This window comes from Schistocerca piceifrons, chromosome 6 (genome assembly GCF_021461385.2).
Source record: "Schistocerca piceifrons isolate TAMUIC-IGC-003096 chromosome 6, iqSchPice1.1, whole genome shotgun sequence".
In the NCBI taxonomy this organism is placed as follows: Eukaryota; Metazoa; Arthropoda; class Insecta; order Orthoptera; family Acrididae; genus Schistocerca; species Schistocerca piceifrons.
In genome coordinates, this window is record NC_060143.1 from 139,192,578 (window position 1) to 139,220,501 (window position 27,924).

General features: G+C 40.3%; 1 protein-coding gene across 4 annotated transcripts in view; it reads right to left on the reverse strand.

Moving 5' to 3' along the window:
* Nucleotides 1-27,924, reverse strand: part of LOC124802542 (collagen alpha-1(IX) chain-like) — a 403,811-nt gene that overhangs the window by 123,873 nt on the left and 252,014 nt on the right. For 3 of the 4 annotated variants that reach the window (XM_047263404.1, XM_047263402.1, XM_047263401.1), the window contains 3 exons: nt 18,862-18,939; nt 18,660-18,728; nt 470-568 (listed from right to left, as the gene is read on the reverse strand). In XM_047263404.1, coding sequence (XP_047119360.1) covers nt 470-568; nt 18,660-18,728; nt 18,862-18,939 — 246 coding nt within the window. Of the gene's footprint in view, nt 1-469; nt 569-6,579; nt 6,679-18,659; nt 18,729-18,861; nt 18,940-27,924 lie in introns of all 4 variants that reach the window. The other variant, XM_047263403.1, reaches the window with a different exon arrangement.

The following is a 27,924-nucleotide window of genomic DNA, read 5'->3' on the forward strand; positions in this document are numbered from 1 at the left end:
CAATGCTGCGGGTCCATTGGATCATACATTAATAAGGGGATGAGCTCAACCAGAAGCAAGATCAGTCATATTTTATGGATATATTCTATTCTATGAGTAAATAAATTTTTGAGGAAAGTTGATTAGTGAAGAGTGCTGTTACACAGTTCATACTATTTATGTTTTTTTAATGCTTATTATTAAAATTTATTGAGGTAGGTGGAAGGGACTATAATAGCTTGGAAGGTATTAAACTATGTATAACTGTGTAACATGTAATATATAATTGCATGCTCAGAAGTATAAGATACTATTTGATTTAATATATTTGGATTGTAACTATTTTAACACAACTGTTACTTTCCAGATGGACAGAATGCAAGTAATTATTTTAATACAAACAGAGATACACAGTTCCTTCAAAGTGTGTTATGATGTGTGACAGGGCAGGGTAGAGTTACCAGTCAGTTAGTGGGTGTTTCGAACCTACAGGGCTGCCGGGAGGTCCCGGTTCTCCATTGGTGCCCGGTAAACCTGGAAGCCCTGGCTCACCAATCGGCCCCAGTGGTCCAATAGGTCCTGGCAAACCCTACAATTACAAGGCCCTCTGTCAGTCATGCAGATCACAACTACAAATACCAATACCAAAACTGAGTGAAACCCTTTACCTTGAGATTTTCAATGACTTCTGTGTTAACAATAAATGAGGCTGAAAAGAAATCACAAAAATGGCAGCATACTCACAAAATAAATACAACAGGTGTTTCAAACATTTTTTGAATTTTTAAATTTTTGTTTCAAAGAAATTAACTCATCAATTAAAAGTTTATAAAAAAGAATCCATAGATCACAAAATTCTGACAAATCTTATCAGACAAACCTTCTGGCAATGAAGACCTACATTACTGAAGCAATTAAGCAAAGGGTACAAATGAGGGTGGAAGCAATGGTGCCTTAAATATGGAACCTGTTTAAGTTGCCACAGCTGTCAGGTAACCTAATATGAAAAATGTTATAGATATACAATTCTCCAAACATTATCACTTTCCTTTCTTTTTGTTATGTTCACTACCATTCATAACATATCAGATTTTTATTAGAAACAGTTAACTAGCAGAGTGCAGTATAAACAGCTGTATTTCTTCAGTGACTGTTTGCACGTATCTGCCACAATTATTATTCTCTTAATTTAGCACAGCTCAATATGACTGGTTGTCATTTCTGAAAGTATATTAAGTTGAGGTAACTCATCTTTCCTTGAAGGTAGTGATGATGGTTATGTACTTGATTGCTTCTCTGAACAATTGAACCATATTACTCAATGTGGTTACTGAGATCTGATTTCTTCAAATGTAAATGCAATTTTAATCTTAATTACAAGAATGGTAAGCCACTACGGATTTTTTTGTGAATCCTAATCAAGATTATCTTTTATAGAATGAAATTTTCACTTTACAGCAGAGTGTGCGCTGATATGAAACTTCCTGGCAGATTAAAACTGTGTGCTGGACCGAGACTCGAACTTGAGACCTTTGCCTTTTGTGGGCAAGAGCACTTGCCCACGAAAGGCAAAGGTCCCGAGTTCGAGTCTCGGTCCGGCACACAGTTTTAATCTGCCATGAAGTTTCATTATCTGTTATGTTTGACTTTTCCTATACAACCACCATGGTGAGTCATTTTAAATGCAATGGATGTGATAGGTACCTAGCACCATAAAATCACTTCTGCCTCCTGTTCTACAAGGTACTGTCCACTGTAATTAGTTGGTTTGAGGCAAAATGAAAATTATATGCTCAGTTATGCTTTTTGTTACTTCTCAGTTTTTAATGGTATGGACATTTGTCTTATTTTGTAAACTGAATGAATCAAACTGACATATTCTGTGATAAGACATTTCCGCTGTGTGTGAAACAGGTAACACATCTGTCTTGCAAATTCTGTACAAATATAGGTAACAACCACCTGTTGTTCCAGATGATATCTTTCTGGCTATGTAAATAATGACCAGTATGACTCAACTTTTTGTTTCATATGTGTATAATTTCAGTCACATGGTATATGCAAATAGAGAAAAAGTAAGTAATGTCACTGATTTAAGATATATGAACACACACTTTCATGGATTGCTTCTAACTCAACTGTTGAAAACTACTACCACATCAACATAGAATGAGACTTGTGTAACACTTGAAATAAGGAAAAATGTGTCTTCAACCCAGTGGTGAAATAATAGGCTGGTCTCTAGGTAAACCTTCTGTGCTATTTCAATATTTTTTGTGAAATAATCATCACCCATATTTTATTATTTGGTGGCCAAAATAACAACAGTGGGTAAGATGGTTGCCTCACATCTGGGAGGACAATGGTTCAAATTTCTTCCTGGCACACCAAACTTAGATTTTCTATAGTTTTCTTAAATTGCTGAGGCAAATGTTAGTGTTATTTCTTTGAGAAGAGCATGACCAATTTCCTTCCTGTTGCTGACAAGATATTAACCCTACATCTACCTTGATCCGAAGTAACAACTGCTCCAGTTGTAGTTGCCATGATATTAGTTCCTTAAATACAAGTATTATTTGTGTACGGACATAATATTCTGCTTGAAACAGGTCTGATAGCTTGCTACAAAGTGCCTAATTCATTTACTTGCCTTCTGTTGATATTTCCTGCACTGGAGTCTCTATGTTATTATATCTCTTTCAAACACTCTGTTAAAAGCAAAATAATTACTATTTTATTTTTTTGGTCCTATTTCACATAATATTTTTGTAATAAATTCACCTGAAAATAAGTATGTTGTGAATGAGCTGCCACTAGACTAAATATTACAATTACCAGCTTAATATTGTAAGTTAAAATGGTTTGCTATGATGTACATGTAAGTTAAAAAGTACCATGCACTGAAATTCTACAAAGTAAAGGATTTCAATCTGGTATGAAATAGGTTGCACATTTACTGTTTACTGCCAACCTCCAGTACCTGCAAGCTAAATAGGTGTTAATTTACTGATACAATTCAAAGTACTTTGTTAATTCTCTGTCTACATACAGGATGTTTTCTAGGAAGTATCTAAACGTTTCTGTAACAGAAAATATCAATCTGTTAATATGTCCTGCTCATTTCTAATGATTGTACACTTGTGGCTATAATCTTTTCATAACTAACACATACAAAATAGTTTCTATGCACCAGACTGTAAACCTACTGCATTCTGAGGACTATGGATGGGCTCCCCATCTTCATGAATTATACAGTCCACCAACAATGGCTTTTCAATATTGTTTATTATCTCCTTTGGTCAGAACACACTGGAAATATCATTCTCTCCTAAAGATATACCAATGATGTCGTGCATAAAAAGTGAGACTTTTTGTATCTTATTCATAAATACATTGAAGTGTCAAAGAAACTGATATAGTCATTGCATATTCAAATACGGAGATATGTAAACAGGCAGAATATGCTGCTGCAGTCAGCAGTGACTATATAAAGTGACAAGTATTGGCACAGTTGTTAGATTGATTGCTGCTGCTACAATGGCAGGTTATCAAATTTAAGTGAGTTTGAATGTGGTGTTACAGCCAATGCACAGCATCTCCGAGGTAGCGATGAAGTGGGGGTCATCCCATACGACCACTTCAAGAATGTACCGTGAATATCAGGAATCCGGTAAAACATCAAATCTCAAATATTGCTGTGGCTGGAAAAAGATCCTGCAAGAAAGAGACCAATGATGACTGAACAGAATTGTTCAACATGACAGAAGTGCAAACCTTCTGCAAATTGCTGCAGATTTCAACGCTGGGCCATCAACAAGTGTCAGCATGTGAACCATTCAATGAAACATCATTGAAATGGGCTTTCAGAGCCAAAGGCCCACTCGTGTACCCTTGATGACTGCATAAGACAAAGCTTTACGCCTCACCTGGGCCCGTCAACACTGACATTGTACTGTTGATGACTGGAAACATGTTGCCTGGTTGGATGATTCTTATTTCAAATTGCATTGAGCGGATGGACATGTACGGGTATGGAGACAATCTCATGAATCCATGGACCCTGCAGGTCAGCAGGGGACTGATCAAGCTGATGGAGGCTCTGTAATAATGTGGGGCATGTGCAGTTGGAGGGATTTGGGATCCCTGATAAGTCTAGATATCACTTTGACAGGTGACACATACATAAGCATCCTGTCTGATCACCTGCATCCATTCATATCCATTGCGCATACAAAAGGACTTGGGCAAGTCTAGCAGGACAATGTGACACCCCGTATTTCCAGAATTGCTACAGAGTGGCTCCAGGAACACTCTTCCGAGTTTGAACAATTCCACTGGCCACCAAACTCCCCAGACATGAACATTACTGAGCATATCTGGGATGCTTTGCAATGTGCTGTTCAGAAGAGTCTCCACGCCATTGCACTCTTATGGATTTATGGACAGCCCTGCAGGATTCATGGTGTCAGTTCCCTCCAGCACAACTTCAGACAGTTGAGTCCATGTCAAATTATGTTGTGGCACTTCTGCATGCTTGTGGGAGCCCTGCATGATATTAGGCAGGTGTACTGGTCAATTTGGCTCTTCATTGTACAGCTGCCATACATGATACTGTCTTCTACTATACTTTTCCAAAACTGAATTTATGCATGAAGTTCCATTTTAACTATGACACTGCCTTGGGTATGCCATGCTTGTGACGTCATATGTGTACTTTGAGACTACTTCTTCCTCAGATCTAAAAGACAGTAACAAGCCAGCAACAGAACATAATACAATATAAAAATTAGTTCTAAATTCCTAATACAGATTTCTCTCAGTCATAATGCAATATCCACAGCCTACATCATACCCATTATTATTTGTTTAATGTTTTGTAGTGTACTGTTTCATTGATCCTCTACTTATTTTTTCATATATTCAAACTGGTATGGAACAAGTCAGTATTATGAGAAGATGAGATGAGACGGCATGAATTAATGTGATGATTATAAACCTATGTCTATCACAAGTGTACTGAGGTATACACACAAAAAAGCTGTGAGCAAATCATACATATATAGGGCATCCCAGAAATGCTGTGACATACAAGGGGCTGTACAGGGCATCCAGAGAAATGAATCAAGGGCAGGAACCCAATTCCAGAGATGTGCAAGTGTGTAGGGTAAAACTCATACACCCTTGAAATTGTTTTGATTCTCAATGGGTACCAATTCATTTATGATGAAAAGTACAATATATTTTCCCTAAAAGAGCTTGAAGCCATCTAAGTATTTATCTTTCTCTCGAAGGTCAATACAGAGACCTACTGTGTTATCGTGTACGTCTCTACTTCAAATAACCATATTCAGTCATAGTATCACTGTATGATGGTAACTTAATAAATAAGTAGCAAATACCAGAATAATGCATACTGTGTTAAATTTTGTAGCTATATGTTTCTAGAAGGTGGCAGTACATGTTGGATGGAAAACAGATTAGTGAATATCTGCCAATGCAGAATGGCAGGTGTGCTGGTCAGAGAAGTGCAGAGTAGTGTTATTTTTAAGAGCCAAGGGACTGTCTATAGAGGACATTTATTAGATAATGCATCTCAAATATTGTGTACAGTATTTAATGGGTAGCTGCATTCAACTGACTACAGGAATTCAACAAAAGATAGAAAGAAGCACAAACAAGGAGAGTCCAGGTCATCAAATTGATGCACATCCAGCTATGGACGCACAAAATATATCTTCAGGATGAATGAAATATTGCAATTTGAATTATATCTCACAGATAAAATGAACAATATGTTGCCACAGTCACCCTCATCCATTCCAGCTGCACTCCAGTCTCATTGTAGATCAATTTCAATCAATGTGGTATGCAATGAAAGCTCATCACTAGCCTCACATAGGCTCAAAAAACACTTGATTGACTTACATGACCACTCTACTTTCCATTTATGGAAATATCCATTTTTTTAAGAAAAGCTTGTGTACATAAAAAGTAAAATTATTGTAAGAAGACTCTTCCAAAAATATGAAAAACATCCTAGTAGTTTCCATTACTATATAACTCACCCTAGACACAATGAACTTGCCATGGTGAAGTTATCTGAAGTCTCACATTGCAACTACAATGATTATTGTGCAAAAAAAGTCTAGATGCCTTACTTACTTTCTGACTGAATTATAAGAACTATCCTCTACCTAGACAATGAGGTGAGTTGTGTGCTTACATTCTAATACAAATATTTAATGTGAAGGGGACTCACACATTATCTGATCACATGTGTACTGTTCCCCTGAATAATAAATGTAAGAAAATTGCCTGATGAAGACCAACATTTGCCATTTGCTGTAGTTAAGATGGCTTGTTTCCTTTCAGATGGCTACAGACTCTTGGGATATTCTTCTTCAACTGTGTAGGTTATTGATACATAAGGAAATTGCCCAAAGGAAATTGCCCAGAATGAACATTTCAGACTGGTGTAAGCAACATTTTAAGTGGAGCAGTGTAATCAGTTAGAAATGAGCATGACATTCATTTAAATGAAAATACAGTCTGTTAGTGGAGTCGATATTGCTGAAGTTCATTAGCAGCAGCATCACATACAAGCTCTCCAGTTCGCCCAGGCTCGCCTCGTGGTCCTCTACGTCCTGGAACACCAGATGCTCCCTGTGGGCCCTGGGGACCTATGGGTCCTGGGGGACCCTAGCAGTCATTGCAGTGTCACAAAATATTCTCAGCTATAAGGTTCACACTCTTTTAAGCTTAAAGTCGAAGTGGTAGAGATAAAACATTACAACAATAACTCAATGCATTTCAAAATTCTGTATGAAATTTCCTACAGTTGTTTCTATAATACATAAAGAATATTATTTCTGAAGTTTCTATAAGAGAACATACTATTAAAACAATTCCCTTGTTGTGTTACAAGTTAAACAAACTACTTACTCAATGTCTGTTGCTGATGTGCTTGATTGCTATAACAGTGGGAAATTTGATGAACAGGGCAAACAAATGTCTTTGCAAAAATAATGTGCTACTCTGTCCATTCCATCCCCAAAATAAACAAAACAAAGCAAAGATATATTAATTGGAATCCACATCAAAGGAAAAATATGAACAAAAATCTCAACTATAGATATAGACAAAATTTTTAATTAACAGCTTAAAAGCTACTGTCTGGGAGTGCTCAGTACACAACAATCAATTGCGTCAGGTTGGATTCCATTAGGAATCATTGTGCTCAGTGACTGTGAAATGAGTATAATCTGGAATGAACACAGCAGTCAGTCAAATAAAGGTCATTTTAACAATGTGTGCTTATACAAGATTTCTGGGTCTATATGACTAGCTACTAAAAGCAGTGATCATCCTTGTACTGTAGTTGACATTGTGCTAGTGCTGCAATAAAATACAGATTGATAGGCGGCTGGTTGCAGTGTTCATTCCACATTATAATCACTAAATAGCCCAGTAACATCACGTAAAGTGCTCTGCATGAAGAAAATGAACAGTATTTTTCGCAGCAGAACACACACACACACACACACACACACACACACACACACACACAAAAATTCAGATTTTATGGGACAACCTTTTCTTCTTCTGTCTCTTCAGTGAGTAGCGGTGGTATATAAATTCACAACATAATGTTATTTCAACAAGTAAAAATTGTTGCACAAGCCTTTACTGATTTTCACCACTTTGCCCTGAAGAATGCAGATGGCAGATGAAACTCATGAAGATCATGACCTAGGGGAGAAAAGCGAGGCGTCATTATAAATGCAGAGTTGGTTGTAAAGAAACAGGAACAGACGTGGCTCAAGTAAACATAAGCAGACAAGCACCTTTATTCTTAAGACTAACAGAAAGAGAATTCACTAGAGAAAACTGTTGTTGTCATTGTTGTTGTGGTCTTCAGTCCAGAGACTGGTTTGATGCAGCTCTCCATGCTACTCTATCCTGCGCAAGCTTCTTCATCTCCCAGTACCTACTGCAACCTACATTCTTCTGAATCTGCTTAGTGTATTCATCGCTTCATCTCCCTCTTTGATTTTTACCCTCCACACTGCCCTCCAATACTAAATTGGTGATCCGTTGATGCCTCAGAACATATCCTACCAACCGACCCCTTCTTCCAGTCAAGCTGTGCCATAAATTTATCTTCTCCCCAATTCTAGTCAATACCTCTTCATTAGTTATGTGATCTACCCATCTAATCTTCAGCATTCTTCTGTAACACCACATTTCGAAAGCTTCTATTCTCTTCTTGTCCAAACTATTTATAATCCATGTTTCACTTCCATACTTGGCTATGTTTTGTAATTTAAAATCTCTGTCTTACCGTTGTGTAATGTAACTGAAACCTTCCGTGTCTCCAGATCTGTACATGTTTAAAACCTTTCATGATTCTTAAACTAAATAATACCGATGACTAAATTGTGCACTGTGCAGTATCTGCCAGCGAGCAGCTCCATTCATTCTTCTCCCTGAGACCATATTCTACTACTATTTCTCTTACTTGGTCTTTTGTGGCTATTGAATTCCAGTTCCTCAACACAATTAAGTATTCATATCCATTAACTATCTGATTAATTATTTTTCTCTCATCACACATTTTTTAATTTCTCAATCACGAACAGAGACAGTTGCATATAAAATTATGTTGCCGTGGTTGATGTTATTTTAGGTCTATCTCAGCTACAATAATGTGTTCACTATGCTGTTCATAGTAGGTTATCTATATTCTCATTTTCTTATTCATTGTTAGACTTACTCCTGCAGTACTCCAGTATTATAGTTAATTCATATATTAGTAGTACTAGGATGGATAGGCCATGTGCATGCTTGTGTGTGCACAAGAGGAGCTGGCTGCAGTTTGTTAACAGCTGAAAATGCTTTTGGTGATGGTCAGCTGTCTTCAGGCTGTTGCCTCAGGAGGGCAGCAGCGGTTGTGGAGAATCTAAATCTACATCTACATACATATTCCGCAATCCATCATACGGTGCATGGCGGAGGGTACCTCGTACCACAACTAGCACCTTCTCTCCCTGTTCCACTCCCAAACAGAACGATGGAAAAATGACTGCCTATATGCTTCTGTACGAGCCCTAATCTCTCTTATCTTATCTTTGTGGTCTTTCCACGAAATGTAAGTTGGCGGCAGTAAAATTGTGCTGCAGTCAGCCTCAAATGCTGCTTCTCTATATATCCTCAGTAGCGATTCACGAAAAGAACACCTCCTTTCCTCTAGAGACTCCCACCCGAGTTACTGAAGCATTTCCGTAACACTCGCATGATGATCAAACCTACCAGTAACAAATCTAGCAGCCCACCTCTGAATTGCTTCTACGTCCTCCCTCAATCCGACCTGATAGGGATCCCAAACACTCAAGCAGTACTCAAGAATAGGTCGTATTAGTGTTTTATAAGCGGTCTCCTTTACAGATGAACCACATCTTCCCAAAATTCTACCGATGAACCGAAGACGACTATCCGCCTTCCCCACAACTGCCATTACATGCTTGTCCCACTTCATATCACTCTGCAATGTTATGCCCAAATATTTAATCGATGTGACTGTGTCAAGAACTACACTACTAATGGAGTATTCAAACATTACGGGATTCTTTTTCCTATTCATCTGCATTAATTTACATTTATCTAAATTTAGAGTTAGCTGCCATTCTTTACACCATCAAAAATCCTGTCCAAGTCATCTTGTACCCTCCTACAGTCACTCAACGACGACACCTTCCCGTACACCACAGCATTATCAGCAAACAGCTGCGCATTGCTATCCACCCTATCCAAAAGATCATTTATGTAGATAGAAAACAGATCCTACCACACTTCCCTGGGGCACTCCAGATGATACCCTCACCTCCGATGAACACTCACTATCGAGGACAACGTACTAGGTTCTACTACTTAAGAAGTCTTCGAGCCACTCACATACTTGGGAACCAATCCCATATGCTCGTACCTTAGTAGGAGTCTGCAGTGGGGCACCGAGTCAAACGCGTTCTGGAAGTCAAGGAATATGGCATCCGTCTCCCACCCTTCATCCATTGTTCACAAGATATCATGTGAAAAAAGGGCGAGTTGCGTTTCGCAGGAGCGATGCTTTCAAAAGCCGTGCTGATACATGGACAGCAACTTCTCTGTCTCAAGGAAATTCATTATATTTGAACTGAGAATATGTTCGAGAATCCTGCAACAAACCGATGTTAAGGATATTGGTCTGTAATTTTCAGGATCCGTCCTTCTACCCTTCTTATATACAGGTGTCGCCTGCGCTTTTTACCAGTTGCTCGGGACTTTACGTTGGGCAAGAGATTCGCGATAAATGCAAGCTAAGTAAGGAGCCAATGCAGTAGAGTACTCTCTGTAAAACCGAATTGGAATCCCATCAGGACCTGGCGATTTATTTATTTTCAACCCATTCAGCTGCTTCACAACCCCAGGGATGTCTATCACTGTGTCCTCCATACGGGAATCTGTACGAGACTCAAACGACGGTATGTTTGTACGATCCTCCTGCGTGAAAGATTTCTCAAATGCTAAATTTAAAATTTCAGCTTTCGTTTTGCTGTCTCCCATTGCCAGGCCAGACTGATCAGTGAGTGACTAGATGGAAGCCTTCGACCCGCTTACCGATTTTACATAAGACCACAATTTCCTTGGGTTTTCAGCAAGATCTTTTGCTAAGGTATGACGGTGGTAGTGGCTGAATGCTTCGCGCATCGCTCTTTTTACAGCACCACGAATCTCTACTAACTTTTGCCTGCCCTCATTCTCCTGATCTTTCTTGTACCGTGAGTGCAACTGCCTTTGCTTCCTGAGCATTCTCCGAATTGCACTGTTAAACCACGGTGGGTCTTTTCTGTCCATAGCTCACTTTTTTGGCGCATACTTGTCCAATGCGTGATTTACAATGTGTTTAAAATTTGTCCATAATTTTTCCATGTCCATTGTACTGGAAGTAAATGAAGTCGATTCATTTACTCAGTGGGATGATAACAACTGCTTATCTGCTCTTTCTAGAAAGAATACTCTCCTAGCCTTCTTGACCAACTTTTTAACGTTTGTAAGCATAGTCATAATGACAACATCATGATCACTAATCCCTGTCTCAACACTGACACCATCGATGAGGTCTGGTCTGTTCATGGCTACTAGATCTAAAATATTTCCATTACGTGTTGGCTGTCGATTTAGCTGCTCAAGACAGTTTTCGGATAATGTGTTCAAAAGTAATTCACACGACGGCTTGTCTGTACCACCTGTAATGGATCCATAGACATCCCAGTCTATACTAGGTAGGTTGAAGTCACCTCCGACTAATATAGCATGATCCAGGTACTTCTGCGATACAGAAAGTAAACTCCCTTTGAATGATTCTAGAACTGTCACGGTGGAACCTGGTGGCCGGTAATAACAGCCAACAATTAACTTTATTTCCCCTAGCCCTGTTAAACGTGTCCAGATAACTTCACAATCACACTCTACTTTGACCTCAGTAGACACAACATTTTTGTCAACTGCAATGAAGACACCACCTCCTACGGTGTCTAATCTGTCTTTCTGATACACATTCCAACCCTCACTAAGTATTTCAGAACTTCTTATCTCAGGGTTCAGCCAGGTCTCAGTCCCGAGAATAATTTTCATGACACACTCTTCCTGGAGGGCAGTAAATTCAGGAACTTCATTCCGAACACTCTGAAAATTTACTGCTAATATCTTGATAGCTGAAGTGTCTTTACACTGAGCGCATCCTGATTTCCCTGCCTGCACATCGACTGGGGAGTGTTCATCAGGACACCTCGCACTACCGCCTAGACTAAAAAACCCCCATGTGCACGCCACAAGTACTCTGCTACCCGAGTAGCCGCTTCCTTTGTGTAGTGCACCCCTGACCTATCTAGGGACATCCTACAATTCCCCACCCAATAGCACAAGTCTAAAAATCTGCAGCCAAGACCGTCACAGAGTCAACGAAGCCTCTGGTTGAGACCATCCACTCAGCTCTAAACCAAAGGACCCCGATCCACTCTGGGAATGATGCTGCAAATAGAGAGCTCTGCTTGCACCCCGCGTGCGAGGCCAGCAGTTTTTCACCAAATTCGCCTGCCGCCTGTACGAACTGAGGATCACCTCAGAACCCAAGTGACAGGCATCATTGGTGCCGACATGAGCAACTACTTGCAGACGACTGCACCCCATACACTTGATAGCCACAGGCAAGGCCACCTCCACATCTTGGATGAGGGCCCCCAGCAGACAAACTGAGTGTCCGTTGCAATTCTTTCCAGCCCTGTACACTATTTCCCTAAGGGGCTCCATCACCCGCCTGAAGTTGGAGCTCCCAATAATCAGCAAGCCTTTGCTCCCGTGTGCCTGCTCAGGCCCTGCTGAAGGAGTGGCCACCTGCCCACTGGCAGAATGAACGGGCGAGGCCAGCCGGAAAGCCTCCCACATCGACTCTCCGCCTCGAGCGACGCGAACGCGTTGCAGTCCGCCACTCACCCTGAGGTGAGGGCGGCCCCAACGCGCCGGGTACACTAGAAGGTGCCTCGGTGGCTGAGTCAGCAGACGCAGCAAGCGACACCTGGGGTGTCTCAAGCGACACACCAGACCCTCCGCCGTTTATGCACCTCGAGGCAGCAGCCTGAAGGCAGCTGACCATGGCCAACAGCATGCTCAGCTGCTCGTGAACTGCGGTCAGTTCCTCCTGCGCCCGCACACAGCACGCACACACCCTATCCATCCCACTGCTAATATCTAACGACTCCATGAATTTATACCCTACAGCTGTCAATAAGCAATATTACTCCCCTCAAATATGAGAATACGCAAGGATTTTATGTAATTAAATATGCAAGTGCACAAACACTCGGAAAGAAATTAAGAATCAAACTACAAAACAAATATGAAAGCTAAATATGCGACTCGCTACTGCACTGCTGCTGCACTGATACTTCACCAGCGGCTACTCAAGGCTCACTGAGCATGTGGTGCAGTGCATGGGATACCTCAAGTGCTGCTTCTTTTGCCCACATGCTCTTCTTCTGAGGCACCTTGCAGTGTACCCAACACATGGAGTCGCCCTCACCACAGGGTGAGTGGTGGGTGGTAACACATTCGCATTGACTGAGGAGGGAAGACAATGGGTGTGGCCTCACCCATTCACCCTCTGATGGGCAAGAGGCCACTCCTCCAGCAAGATCCATAAAGGCACACCAGGTGAGGGGTTTGTTAGTCATCAGGAACCACAACGTTAGGTGCATTTATGGAGCACCTTTGGGAAATAACGCCCAGGACCAGAAAGAAATCCCATGTGCACTCAGTATGTCTGTTGGGGGCCTTATCCAAGATGTGGAGGAGGCCTTACCTGCAGCTACTGAGAGTGCAGTGTGCAATCTGCAAGTATTGGCTCACGTCAGCACCAATCATATCTGTTACTTGGGTTCTGAGGCCACCCTCAGTTCGTATGGGCAGATGGATGAAGTCATGAAGGCTGCTGGTTCCAAACACAGGATACAAGTAGAGCTCACAGTCTGAAGCAACATAGCCAGAACTGATGAGGGTCCTTTGGTTTGGAACCAAGCGGAGGGCTTCAACCAACGCCTCCCTTGACCCTGTGATGGTTTCATCTGCAGATTTATGGACCAACAGTATATGGTGGACAATAGCAGGACTTCCCTTGATAGGTCATGGGTTTACTACACAAAGGAAGCAGGTACTCGAGTAGAAGAATGTTTGTGGGCTGCACATAGAGGTTTCCTAGTCGAGATGGTAGTTTTAGGTCCTGTGATGAATGCTCACCATACGATACACAGAGAGCAAAATTAGACCATCTACAAAGTACACTTTAACTGTCAACATTTTAACTGTAATTGTCAAAATATTTGCAACAAAGTTCTTGAAGTTACAGTCGTCTAAGAAAGTTGTCATGCTCAAATTATTCTCGAAACCAAGAGCTGGCTAAAAGTAGAAAGCTGTGAAATATTTAGTGAAGCATAGAATATATATAAAAAAAGACAGATTAGATACCACAGGAGGAGTTTTCATTGTAGTTGCCAAAAATATTGTGTCTGTCATGGTCAAAACTGACTGTGAAGTTACCTGGATGCTTGTAACAGGTCTAGGTGCACTCAAGTTAATTATCAGATATTTTTACTGGCCACCCGATTCCGCCATGACAGTTTTAGAAATCTTTCAAAGAAAATCTATGCTCATAGTGCAGAAATATCAGGACACACAATGTTAGTTGGAGGTATTAGAAGAGAGGCAGGGACTGTCATCACAACAATATCATAGCAATATGGTTACTAAGGAAAGGTTATTAAGGAAAGGCAAACCTACATTTCTAGCATTTGTAGACTTAGAGAAAGCTTTTGACAATGTTCACTGGAATACTCTCTTTCAAATTCTGAAGGTGGCAGGGGTAAAATACAGGGAGCGAAAGGCTATTTACAATTTGTACAGAAAGCAGATGGTAGTTACAAGAGTCGAGGGGTATGAAAGGGAAGCAGTGGTTGGGAAGGGAGTGAGACAGGGTTGTAGCCTATCCCCGATGTTATTCAATCTGTATATTGAGCAAGCAGTAAAGGAAGCAAAAGAAAAATTTGGAGTAGGTATTAAAGTCCATGGAGAAGAAATAAAAACGTTGAGGTTCGCCGATGACATTGTAATTCTGTCAGAGACAGCAAAGGACTTGGAAGAGAAATTGAACAGAATGGACAGTGTCTTGAAAGGAGGGTATAAGATGAACATCAACAAAAGCAGAACAAGAATAATGGAATGTAGTCGAATTAAGTTGGGTGATGCTGAGGGAATTAGATTAGGAAATGTGACACAAAGTAGTAAAGGAGTTTTGCTATTTGGGGGAGCAAAATAACTGATGATGGTTGAAGTAGAGAGGATATAAAATGTAGACTGGCAATGACAAGGAAAGCGTTTCTGAAGAGGAGAAATTTGTTAACATCGAGTATAGATTTAAGTGGCAGGATGTTGTTTCTGAAAGTATTTGTATGGAGTGTAGCCATGTATGGAAGTGAAACATGGACGATAAATAGTGTGGACAAGAAGAGAATAGAAGCTTTCGAAATGTGGTGCTACAGAAGAATGCTGAAGATTAGATGGGTAGATCACATAACTAATGAGGAGGTATTGAATAGAATTGGGGAGAAGAGGAGTCTGTGGCACAACTTGACAAGGAGAAGGGACCGGTTGGTAGGACATGTTCTGAGGCATCAAGGGATCACAAATTTATCATTGGAGGGCAGCGTGGAGGGTAAAAATCGTAGAGGGAGACCAAGAGATGAATACACTAAGCAGATTCAGAAGGATGTAGGTTGCAGAAAGTACTGGGAGATGAAGAAGCTTGCACAGGATAGAGTAGCATGGAGAGCTGCATCAAACCAGTCTCAGGACTGAAGACAACAGCAACATGGTTACTAAAGCTAATAAACTTAGGAAGAAGGCTAGGAGAGTATTTGTGCTAAAAAGAGCAGAGAAGCAGTTGCTAGCATGAACGGGCCTCATTTAATTCCAGTATTATGGACTTGGAGAAATTTTGGACAAAATTGAAACAGATTGTAAGTTCCTCCTGGGACAAACATGTGCCAAATAAGTGCACTAAACATGGAAAAGAAATACTGTGGATTAACAACAAAAGTATGAAATTGCTGAAGAAGAAGAAAATGTTACACTAACAGTTCAATAAAGAACTTGCAAATGATGACTGGCAGAAGCTAGTAAAAATGCATGCATCTGTAAACAAATCTGTGTTGAAGCATACACCATACTGCCATCATCATACCTTAGCAAAAGAAGTTGCTGAGGACCTGAGAAAAATCTGGTCCTTGTAAAATCACTAAGCAAATTGAAGGCTTCTATTTATTGACTCAGTGACCAGTTTGGTGTGGTAATAGAAGACAACAAGAGGAAAGTCAAAGTTTAAAATCCCAAGTTTAACAAATTATTCCCATACCAGGATTGTACGAACATACTGTCAATTAAATCATTGTACAGACCCCCGTGTGGAGGACACAGTAATAGGAATCCCTGCTGTAGAGAAGCAATTGAAAGAGTTGAAAGCAAGAAAGTCAAAAGGTCCAGATCACAGTTTACAGACAGTACACAGAGACATTGGCCCCTTACTTAGGAACTGAAAGGGTTGAAAACAAGTAAGTTGGCAGGTCCCAATAGAATCCCAGTTTACAGATAGTACTCAGTGACACTGGCCCCTTACTTAGCTTGCAATTATCATGAATCTCTCACCCAGTGCAAAGTCACAAGCAACCGGAAGAAAGTGCAGAATGGTAAAATAACGAAACCACAAAATTACAGACCAATATCCTTAACATTGGTTTGCTGCAGAATATAATAAATTTCCTTGAGTCCAAAAAAAAAAGTTAAAAAGTTGCAGGGGACCCTGTCCAATGAATACAGTGGCTGAGGCAATATAGCAGTTTTGGTTTTTGGAAAAAAAGGAGAGAGGGAGGGAGAGAGAGAGAGAGAGAGAGAGAGAGAGAGAGAGAGAGAGAGAGGGAGGGAGAGAGAGAGAGAGAATCATGAACAAGCATTGAGGTGTGAATCAGAGCATTATCATGATGCAATTTCCACAAATGGTTTTGGCACACATTGGACTGCTTCATGCAAACAGTGCATAGTTTCCAAGCAGTATTCCTTATTGACTGTACGATCGTAAGGTAGGAACTAATGATGCACAATCCCATTGTAATTGAAGAAAACAGTGAGGGGAACCTTCACATGACTGAACTCTAATTTTTTTTAGTCTCAGCTCTTCAGGCAGTTTCCACTGGGACAACTGGGCCTTGGTTTTGATGTTATATAACCTGTAGTTTTCAGTTGTTATAACCTTCTTTAGAAGTTATGGATCATTGTCGACTTCATTCAGCAATTTCTGAGCAATGTGTACACAACATCATTTTTAGCTGAAATTCAACAATTTCAGAACAAACTTTGCTGCGACACGTTTCATGCCCAAAACATCTGAAAAAAATGCTGGGCATGAGCCAAAGGATATGTCAACATTGTCAGCAACCTATCTGATACCGGTTCAGGAATTTTCCAGAACCATTTTCTTTACTTCCTCCGCCACAGTTGACATTTCAAAAGCAGTGCTGCACATTATTCAATTTTTCATGCAAAATTTAATGCAAATTTTTTGATTCATCTTTTTCAAAAGTGAAAATTTTCTGAGCACTTGAAAACAAGTGTAACCTTTTCAACTGTAGACCGAGAGTGAGGCTCCAGTAGTTATGCAGGGTCTTCACAAGGTAGTGTGGAGAGCAGCATCAAACCAGTCTTTGGACTGAAGGGAACAATAATTATGACAACAGCAACAATAACAACAGCAGCAATTAGGAATTACCTTTCAGGTCAGAGTTTTTCAGCCCTATCACCAACAATTTGATTTCTCATGTTCAAAATCCATTTTCTTCAAACCTCTTTTATATGAAAGTGAAAGACTGTAATTCTCACATGCAAATAAATCGCCAGTATATGGAATGTATGTGGCGATGCAGTTATCTTTTGTGAAATGAGTTTCAACAGATGCCTTACTACCTCCCTGAACTACAAACTAAAAGAAAATATCGATAACTTTAAAAACTGATATGAAGACAATCTGTCTAGACCATTACACACGCAAGACAGGATGTCCCGGAAAGGAAGGCAATGGAGATTGGCCTTGAAGAAACAAACTTTGCTGTGACATGTTTCATGCCCAAAACATCTGAAAACATTGCTGTACATGAGCCAAAGGATATGCCAACATCATAGCATCCTCTCTGTGGCGATTCAGGGATTTTCCAGAACCATTTTCTTTACTTCCTCCACAAGTTATCAGTAGCTGATGTGCTATGGTGTCCATGGCAGTTGTCATTTTCAACCTTCTCTCAGTCCTCTTTGAAATGTTTATACCACTGATAAACTCATGTCTTCCTCATAGCAGCATAGAAGTTTGGAAGGTAGGAGATGAGCTACTGGTAGAATTAAAGGTATCAGGAAGGCTCCTGAGTCGTGCTTGGGTAGCTGAGTCGGAAGAGCACTTGCGCGCGAAAGGCAAGGTCCCAAGTTTGAGTCTTGGTCTGGAACACAGTTTTAATCTGCCAGGAAGTTTCGAGATTGGCCTTGTACAAGTTAACAGATATAGGAGGCTCTTATTTATTGAGGGCCACACAGAAACAATATCAAAGGAAACAATAGAGACAAAGCTACCAGTGTTTTCCTCTTTGAAGAGGAAATATGGAAGAGACATAATATGTAAAAAGCTAAAAATAAAGCACAGTACACCTGAAATACATCTTGTATGCTATATTTTGTTTAGAAAATATAATGTGCAGATTAGTTTGTAGAAATCAATGAATGACAAAATAATTATACAAATCAGAAATTGAAGTAGTGCTGTAAAGTAAACAAACAACTTTAGAAAAATAAATGAGAAAATATGATTGAATCTGAAAATACGCTATTGTAATCCTGAATTCAGGTTTGGAAGTGGTATATTCAAGAAAATTTCCAAACAGTAAGTGTCCCTGCAGAAATAATCTTCAAAGCAACTTTAGATAACCATTTTAATTTTGATTAATTACACTCAGTAACTTAAAATGATAAAAATGTTCTCTTTTAATAACACAGAAACTTACATCAGTTCCATTAAAGCCAGGAGGTCCTTGCGGACAAATTGTCTCACATGCTGCAGGAGGTGGTGTTGCCTGAAACACCAGAAAAGAATCATCTAGGAAGGATACTAAAGACACAACATTATATTCCCAATATTTTATCAATACACTAACGGGATAATGTCATACAATTACACTATGTGTAAAAGATTTATTTTGCACTTACTTTTCTTGGTAACTCATCACAGGTTTCTCGTTCAGGGCGTGATGGATCACAGTTCAAAACCATCCATTGCAAATCAACCTGAAGGAGAAATGAATGATGAACTCATGCACTTATAAAATAATCATGCAACAAAATTATCATTGTCTGTTTCAGATATATTCTTATGAGTCAGAGAAACAGTATCTCATTATATTTAAAAATATAAGGAAGAAACGAAATGTGAGACTTTCCAGAACATGTCAATGTTATACTCGTATGTTCAACACACATTTGTATAAGAATGTGTTCATAAATTATTTATGTACTCTTACCACTTTATATTTGTCTCCTGTTTGATGTTCATTACAGTTATTCACATTTCAATCCACAACTCCTAGTTGCAAAATTGAAGTAGGTTGAAATTATTAGAAATCCTACAGGTCTCTTTGATGATCTGATAACTCTGAAATGCTTCTGCAGGTTATAACAACAAGGACTACAGATCATTTTGTTTGACTCATAGCTATCATCTTCCAGAAATTGCCTGGCATACATTGAATACCATAAACTGAGTAAGTGTAAAATAATATGCACTAAAGGAAAAACAAATACAGCTAGAACTTCCAGTCACTTGTATTCTATTTTATAATTCAAGTAGAAGGTTAAAATCTTTTTCTTAAGTATTTTCATAGGCTTGTCAACAGTTTATTTCAGTCAACTATGTATTGTGCATCATTCTAGCAAATAGTTTAAAGAGGGGCAACTTTTTGTTAGTTTTAGGATTATGCTGCCATTTATGTACACATATAGCATAGATTTAATATATTCAGAGAGACTCAAGAAAGAAAAAATCATATATCACTCATGGAAGAGAAAAATACACAGACTGGAAGAAACAGAACTTTATATAGGAGAGTGCAATAAAATTATTTTCTATGTCACCAGGTAACTATGACCACAATAACATCCAACTGCCGGTGGACCATACATTCAGATTTTTTATTGCCTCTACCTACCAATAAAATGTGGTTCAGTGAAATCATTAAAGCTTGTAGCTGAATGGAACTCATGACGCACATTTTGGGAAGTGACGTATGTTGAGTAATAAGAGACATTGAGTGCAATAATCTCATATTCCGTAGTCACTCAGGTTTCACTGAAAGCAAGTTGTGAGCGCATTAGTGCTTTCATGCTGTGTGATACGTTATGACTCTTATTTTCATTTTTGGAGCTTTTAACAAATGTCATTTATGACAAATACACTAGTAACATTCCAACCTGGAGTTTCCACTGTTTGAAATTCACTAGTAAATTCCACTTGTGATAATATTCTGAGCTCATAGAACAGACAGCTGCAAAAGCTTCTTCCTGTGTGTCTGTACCATACACAAGAGTTTCTGTATCTTTGAAAACTGGAACTTAATTCGATGACATCTAAAATTTCAGGTGACATAAAATTTTAGGGACCTCAGCACAGACAAGCTATTGTGGCTGGGTACACAAGTTATAGTGTAACTGAAATTAGTGTTTTATATAAAAATTTGCTCAAGTTTCATTTATTATAAGCTAATAAAAGAGCTATCCTATTTCATACCAAATGAAGGTAGTCCACCTATAAACTCTGTCAGAGAGATCTCATCCCAGAAGTCCAACACAACCTCCAATCCCTGCTTAAAGTCTCTGGCCCTTCTGACAACCTCTCCCCTGAATCCATTTCCCTCCTCACCCCAAAGACCCCTGCACATCCACCTTCTACATGCTCCCCAAAATCCACATTGTGGCTGGTTATTGTGCCCCCACTGAAAGGATTTCAGTCCTCATTGACCAACACCTCCAACCAATAGCCCGCAATCTAGCCTCCCACATCAAATACGCCAACCACTTCCTTCATGGCTCTCCACCATCCCCAGACCTTTATCTTCTGGATCCCTACTTGTCACTGTTGATGCCACCTCCTTACTCACCAACACCCCACATTACCGTGGTCTTACTGCTATTGAACACCACCTCTCTCAATGTCTTTCAGCCTCCAAACTCACTACCTCATTCCTCATACACCTTACTAATTTTATACTAACCCACAACTGCTTTTCCTTTGAAGGGCAGGACTACAAACAAATGCACAGCCATGGACATCTGCATGGCACCCTCCTATGCCAGCCTGTTTATGGGGAATTTAGAGCAGACCTTTCTAGCTTCCCAAAACACCAAAACCCTAGTCTAGTTCAGGTTCATTGATAATATCTTCATGACCTGGACTCAAGGCCAGGACATCCTATCTTCATTCCTTAACAACCTCAACACTTTCTCTCCCAGCCACTTCACCCGGTCTCCTCAACCCAGTGTGTCACCTTCCTAAAGTTGACCTCCTCCTCTCTGTAGGCTCCATTCACACCTCTGTCCACATTAAACCCATCAACAATACCTGCAGTTCGAAAGCTGTCATCTTTTTCACACCAAAAAATCCCTCCCATACAGCCTAGCTGCCCGGGGACAGCACATCTGCAGTGTCAAGAACTTCCTTTCCCAGTTTGCCAAGGGTCTCAGAAACGCCTTGACAAACAGTCACTAGCCCCAAACTTAGTCCGCAACCAGATTTCCCATGCCATATTCCCGTGTCCCCCCCCCCCCCCCCCCCAACTACTACTACCATTCCCAAGAAAGAGTCACCACCACCTTTTGTGAACTGCACAGATGGGAATTATCCTTACAAACATTCTCTGCTCCCGTAATTTTCCCGGCTTCAATCTACTGTAATACACTGTTCCCACATGCTCCACCTAACAGTTTCCACCCCCTGTGTCCTATCATCTTCTCCCCATTCTTATCTCCCACTCTCTTTGTTTGCTGCCCTCTGTCAATACTCCTGCCCATATTTCCCTGCTCCTCTCCTTTTTCCCTGCCTCCCTGCCCCACAACCTCCTGATGCTAAGCCTGTTGGCATCCTAGCCCCTATTCCTTCCTCTTCCCCAGCCCCTCTACGTAGCTATTTGCATCCTATGTGATAGCTGCATCCCAGCCTGAGCCATGTGTGTATGAGGTGTGCTTGTTTGTGGGTAAGAATGGTGTGTGTGTTTCTCTTTGGCTGATGAAGGCTGTGGCTGAAGGCTTTATGTATGTGTCTGTTAACTGTGCCTGTCTGCAACTTAACATGTCTTCTTTATGGTAAGTAGCAATCTATCTTTTCATACATTGTTAACTGAAGGCACTATTATTTACAAAGTTGATGTAAATAAATATAGTTGGGCTTTTTGAATTTTATTGTACTAGTGTTTGATGCATCTTCTACACTGATTTTAGCATATATTAAATTGTGGCATTTTCAAATAGATGTAAGAAAATTTTCTTACTGTTGTGTAGCATGTGGTGACTTACATCTTCACAAATTAGAATTACCCTGTCGGGCCCAAGTGGTTGGCACTATTAACTGTTTTGAGTCCTCTTCCTACATTTTATGTACTTTGTTAACACATAAAAGTTGCTATGGCCTTTAAAGTAGCAGTTGTGGTTTTCAGTCTGGAAACTGGTTTGATGTATCTCTCCATGCTGCTCTATCCTGCACAAACTTCTTCATCTCTGAATAACTAATGAAACCTAAATAAATAAACCTATACCCTTCTGACTCTGCTTACTGGAGTCATCTCTTGGTCTCCCTAAATAATTTTTGCTCCCCACACGTCCCTCCAATGCTAAATTGGTGATCCCTGTTCGTCTCAGATTGTGTCCTGTCAACATATCCCTTCTGTCAGTCAAGTTGTACCACAAGTTTCTTGTCTCTCCAGTTCCATTTAGTTCCTCCTCCTCAGTTATGCATTCTGTCCATCGAATCCAGCATTTCTCTGTAGAACCACATTTTAAACAACTCTGTTCTTGTCCTGTCTAAACTGGTTATTGCCCATATTTCACTTCCACACATGGTTACACTCCAGACAAATATCTTCAAATAGGCTTTCTAGCTATTAAATCTATTTTCGATGTTAACAAATTTCTCTTCTTCAGAAATGTTTTTCCTCCCATTGCCAGTTAATATTTTACAAAATGGCTCTGAGCACTATGGGACTTAACTCCTGAGGTCATCAGTCCCTTGGAACTTAGAACTACTTAAACCTAACTAACCTAAGTACATCACACACATCCATGCCCGAAGCAGGATTCAAACCTGCGACCGTAGCGGTCGTGTGGTTCCAGACTGTAGCACCTAGAGCCGCTCGGCCAGTCTGGCTGGCTAATATTTTACATCCTCTCTACTTCTTAAAATTTTACATCCTCTCTACTTTAGCTATTTTGCTGTCCAAATAGTAAAACTAATGTACTGCTTTCCGTGTCTCATTTCATAATCTAATCCCTGCATTTTCTGATTTAATCTGACTACATTCCATTATCACTGTTTTGCTTTTGTTGTTTTTCAGCTTATATCCACCTTTCAAGACATTGTCCATTCCATTCAGTTGCTCTCTCAATTCCATTGCTACCTCTGACAGTATTACAATGTCATCAACAAACCTCATAGTTTTTATTTCTTCTCCCTGAACTTTTAATTTCCACTTCAAATTTTTCTTTGATTTCCTTTGCAGCTTGCTCAGTGCACAGATTGAATAACTTCAAGTATAGGCTGTAACCATGTCTTATTCCCTTCTTAACCACTGCTTCTCTTTCATGCCCCCCGACTCTTTATAACTGCTGTTTGGTTTCTGTACAAGTTGCAAATAGCATTTTGCATCCTTATTTTACCCATGCTATCTTCAGAATTCCAATGAGAGTATTCCTTGGCAAAAGCTTTCTCTAAGTCTACTGATGCTATAAACATAGGTTTGCCTTTTCTTAGCCTATCTTCTAAGAGAGTCATAGGTTCAGCATTGCCTCATGTGTTCTTACATTTCTCAGGAATCCAAACTGATCTTTCATGAGGTCAGCTTCAACCAGTTTTTCCACTCTTCTGTACAGAATGTGTGTTTGTATTTTGTAATCATAACTTATTAAACTGATAATTCGGTACTATTCACACCTGTCAACAACTGTTTTCTTTTGAATTGGAATTCTTCTTGAAGTATGAAGCTATTTCGCCTCTCTCATATATCTTGCGCACCAGATGGAATATTTTTGTTGTGGCTGGCTCTCCCAACACTGTCAGTAGTTCTGATGGTATGTCGTCTACTCTAGAGGCCTTGGTTCAACTTCAGTCTTACGTTGTTCTGTCAAATTGTTCTTACAGTACCATATCGCCCACATCATCTTCATCTATATCCTCTTACATTCCTATAATGTTGCCTTGAAGTTCATCTCCCCTGTATAGACCCACTATATACTTGTTTCACCTTTCACCTTTTCCCTTCTTTTCTTAGTATTGCTTTTCCATGTGATCTCTTGATATGTGTACAGTTGTTCCTCTTTTGCCAAAAGGCCTCTTTAATTTTCCTGTAGGTGGTATCTATCTTACCCCTACTGAAATAAGCTGCTTAATCCTTTCATTTGTCTTCTACCCATTCCTGCTTAGCAATTTTGCATTTCCTGTCAGACTTATTTACTTGATGTTTGTATTCCTTTTCAATTGCTTCATTTGCTGCATTTTTATACTTTATCCTTTGCCCACCCCTGGTAGCTGAGCGGTCAGTGCGACAGACTGTCAACCCTACAGGCCCGGGTTCAATTCCCGGCTGGGTAGGAGATTTTCTCCGCTCGGGGACTGGGTGTTGTGTTGTCCTAACCATCATTATTTCACTCTCATCGACGTGCAAGTCACCAAAGCAGCATCAAATCGAAAGACTTGCACCCGGCGAACGGTCTACCTGACGGGAGGCCCTGGTCACACGACATTTACATTTTTACTTTATCCTTTCATCGGTTATATTCAGTACCTCCTGTGACATACAAGGATTCCTACTAAGCCTTGTATTTTTGCCTGTTTGAGCCATGCTGCCTTCACTATTTCATCTCTCAAAGCTACCCATTCATCTCCACTTTCACTTCCCCTTTCATTCGTTTCCCCAAGTCCGTATTCATCTACTATTTTTCCTTTTCTTCCTTTTCCTACTATTGAATTCCAGTCTCTCATCACAAATATTTGGCTCCTTTAACTATATGAATAATTTCTTTTACCTTATGAAACATTTCTGCAATCTCCTCATGATCTACAGAGCTAATTGGCAAATGAACTTTTACTACTGGAGTGGGTGTCTGCTTAGTGTCTATTTTGGCTATGATAATGCATTCACTATGCTGTTCATAGTAGCTTACCTGCATTCCCACTTTCTTGTTCATTACTAAATCTACTTCTGCATTACCCTTATTTGATTTTGTGTTTATAATCCTCTGTTTATCTAACCAGAAGTCCTGTTCCTCCTGCCACCCAATTTCACTAATTGCCACTGTATCTAACTTTAACCTATCCATTTCCGTTTTTAAAATTTGTTACATACCTGACCAATTAAGGGATCTAACATTCCACACTCCAACCTGCAGAACTTTTATTTCTCCTGATGATGACATCCTCCTGAGTAGGCCCAACTCAGACATCCTAATAGGGGTGTTTAATCTCCAGAAGATGTAACCTATCACTTAACAATACAGTAGGGTTAGATGTCCTATGGCTGTAGCTTTCCCTCACTTTCAGCCGTTCACACAGGGCCCCTCCACTGCAGTTGCAACTATGGTACAGTGGCTATCTATGCCACTGAGACATGCAGTCCATCTCACTAATGGCAAGTCAGATCAAAGACGATATGGATAAAATATTGTAATGGAAAGTAACTATGATTGTAAAGACACAGAAGCAAGCAATTTCATTTGTCGATGCATGACAATTTGTAAAAAATTTTCCAGCAACACGGGCCTAGTAATACTAGGGCCCGTGTTGCCCGGCAGCCTCGCGCAGCGGCTAAGTCCCTCTCAAGGTCACCCGCCATAGACGGCAGTATACAGTATATGCACACAGCAGTAGCTGATAAGAATTTTTTTTAGGATAAGGATCTTTATTAAGGATGATAATATACAGTAATGTCACCTTGAACTACACCAATAGAAAAGGTGCGATAGGCGACAATGTCTCTGTCATAGTACGCTTCCAATCCAGGTAATGCCTTATCACTACCTCGTACTATAGCAACTGTTAACCATGAGTTACCAGTAACAACTTCGGTCGTAGTACAATGTGATAGGACCACTCAGTAGCTCTTCTTGAAAAACATTATTAGGAACAAAATCGAAAGTGTCCACGGTTTTATATACTGGCATCCTTTGCCTCCTGTAGTATCTTCTGCGACGGTAAGGCATGGCTGTGTGCTTCGTGCGGCTGCCTCAAGTCGAATGAACATGCTGCTGCCTCCAGACACAATTATCATGCTACATGACGTCAGAACTTCCTGCCCCCACACGCGTGCACAGTGCCAGCGCGCCTTATCAGTCCCGATTGCGCAACCTGCAACTTGATTTTACAGCAACACGGGCCTAGTAATACTAGGGCCCGTGTTGCCCGGCAGCCTCGCACAGTGGCTAAGTCCCTCGCAAGGTCACCCGCCATAGATGGCAGTATACAGTATATGCACACAGCCGCTGTGCGCGCGTGTGGGGGCAGGAAGTTCTGACGTCATGTAGCATGATAATTGTGTCTGGAGGCAGCAGCATGCTCATTCGACTCGAGGCAGCCGCACGAAGCACACAGCCATGCCTTACCGTCACAGAAGATACTACAGGAGGCAAAGGATGCCAGTATATAAAACCGTGGACACTTTCGATTTTGTTCCTAATAATGTTGTTCAAGAAGAGCTACTGAGTGGTCCTATCACATTTGTTGGATGTAAGATTAATTTTTCATGTACTACGACCGAAGTTGTTACTGGTAACTCATGGTTAACAGTTGCTATAGTACGAGGTAGTGATAAGGCATTACCTGGATTGGAAGTGTACTATGACAGAGACATTGTCGCCTATCGCACCTTTTCTATTGGTGTAGTTCAAGGTGACATTACTGTATATTATCATCCTTAATAAAGATCCTTATCCTAAAAAAATTACTTCTCAGCTACTGCTGTGTGCATATACTGTATACTGCCGTCTATGGTGGGTGACCTCGAGAGGGACTTAGCCGCTGCGCGAGGCTGCCGGGCAACACGGGCCCTAGTATTACTAGGCCCGTGTTGCTGGAAAATCAAGTTGCAGGTTGTGCAATCGGGACTGATAAGGCGCGCTGGCGCTGTGCGCGCGTGTGGGGGCAGGAAGTTCTGACGTCATGTAGCATGATAATTGTGTCTGGAGGCAGCAGCATGTTCATTCGACTCGAGGCAGCCGCACTAAGCACACAGCCATGCCTTACCATCGCAGAAGATACTACAGGAGGCAAAGGATGCCAGTATATAAAACCGTGGACACTTTCGATTTTGTTCCTAATAATGTTTTTCAAGAAGAGCTACTGAGTGGTCCTATCACATTGTACTACGACCAAAGTTGTTACTGGTAACTCATGGTTAACAGTTGCTATAGTACGAGGTAGCGATAAGGCATTACCTGGATTGGAAGCGTACTATGACAAAGACATTGTCGCCTATCGCACCTTTTCTATTGGTGTACAAGGTGATAGGAATTATGGTACAGCTGTTGTACATACTGATACTTGCTTTATACATATATTGCAATGTGTCACAGTTTTACACCAGAAACTGGAGTCATTTACACATTGCCCAGTTACAACATAAACTAACAATAAGTAAGGGAATCAGAAACAATGGGAAAGATCACAGAAACAGAAAAGGTTAGTAAATTTAAATATTAATTTATACGAATTGAAACAAAAATTTAAAACTATTTGTTGTGACCAACACTTAGCAGGGCACTATGTACAATTCAATAATTTAAGTGTAAAATGTTGGTCATGTATATCTGTTTCATGCAAGCAGGTTTAAGAGCTATTACCTCTCTGCTAACATCAGTCTTCATTTTCAGGTATTTCTGCCACTGTGGGAGCAGACATGGACTGCTCACGAGCCAAGAAGTGTCTTGCTTGAAGCTGTTTTCTGCTTAGTTTGTCTTTCAAATATAATTATTGCAAAGTGACAAGGTAGTCAAGCACATTAAGAAATAGTGAAGCACTAT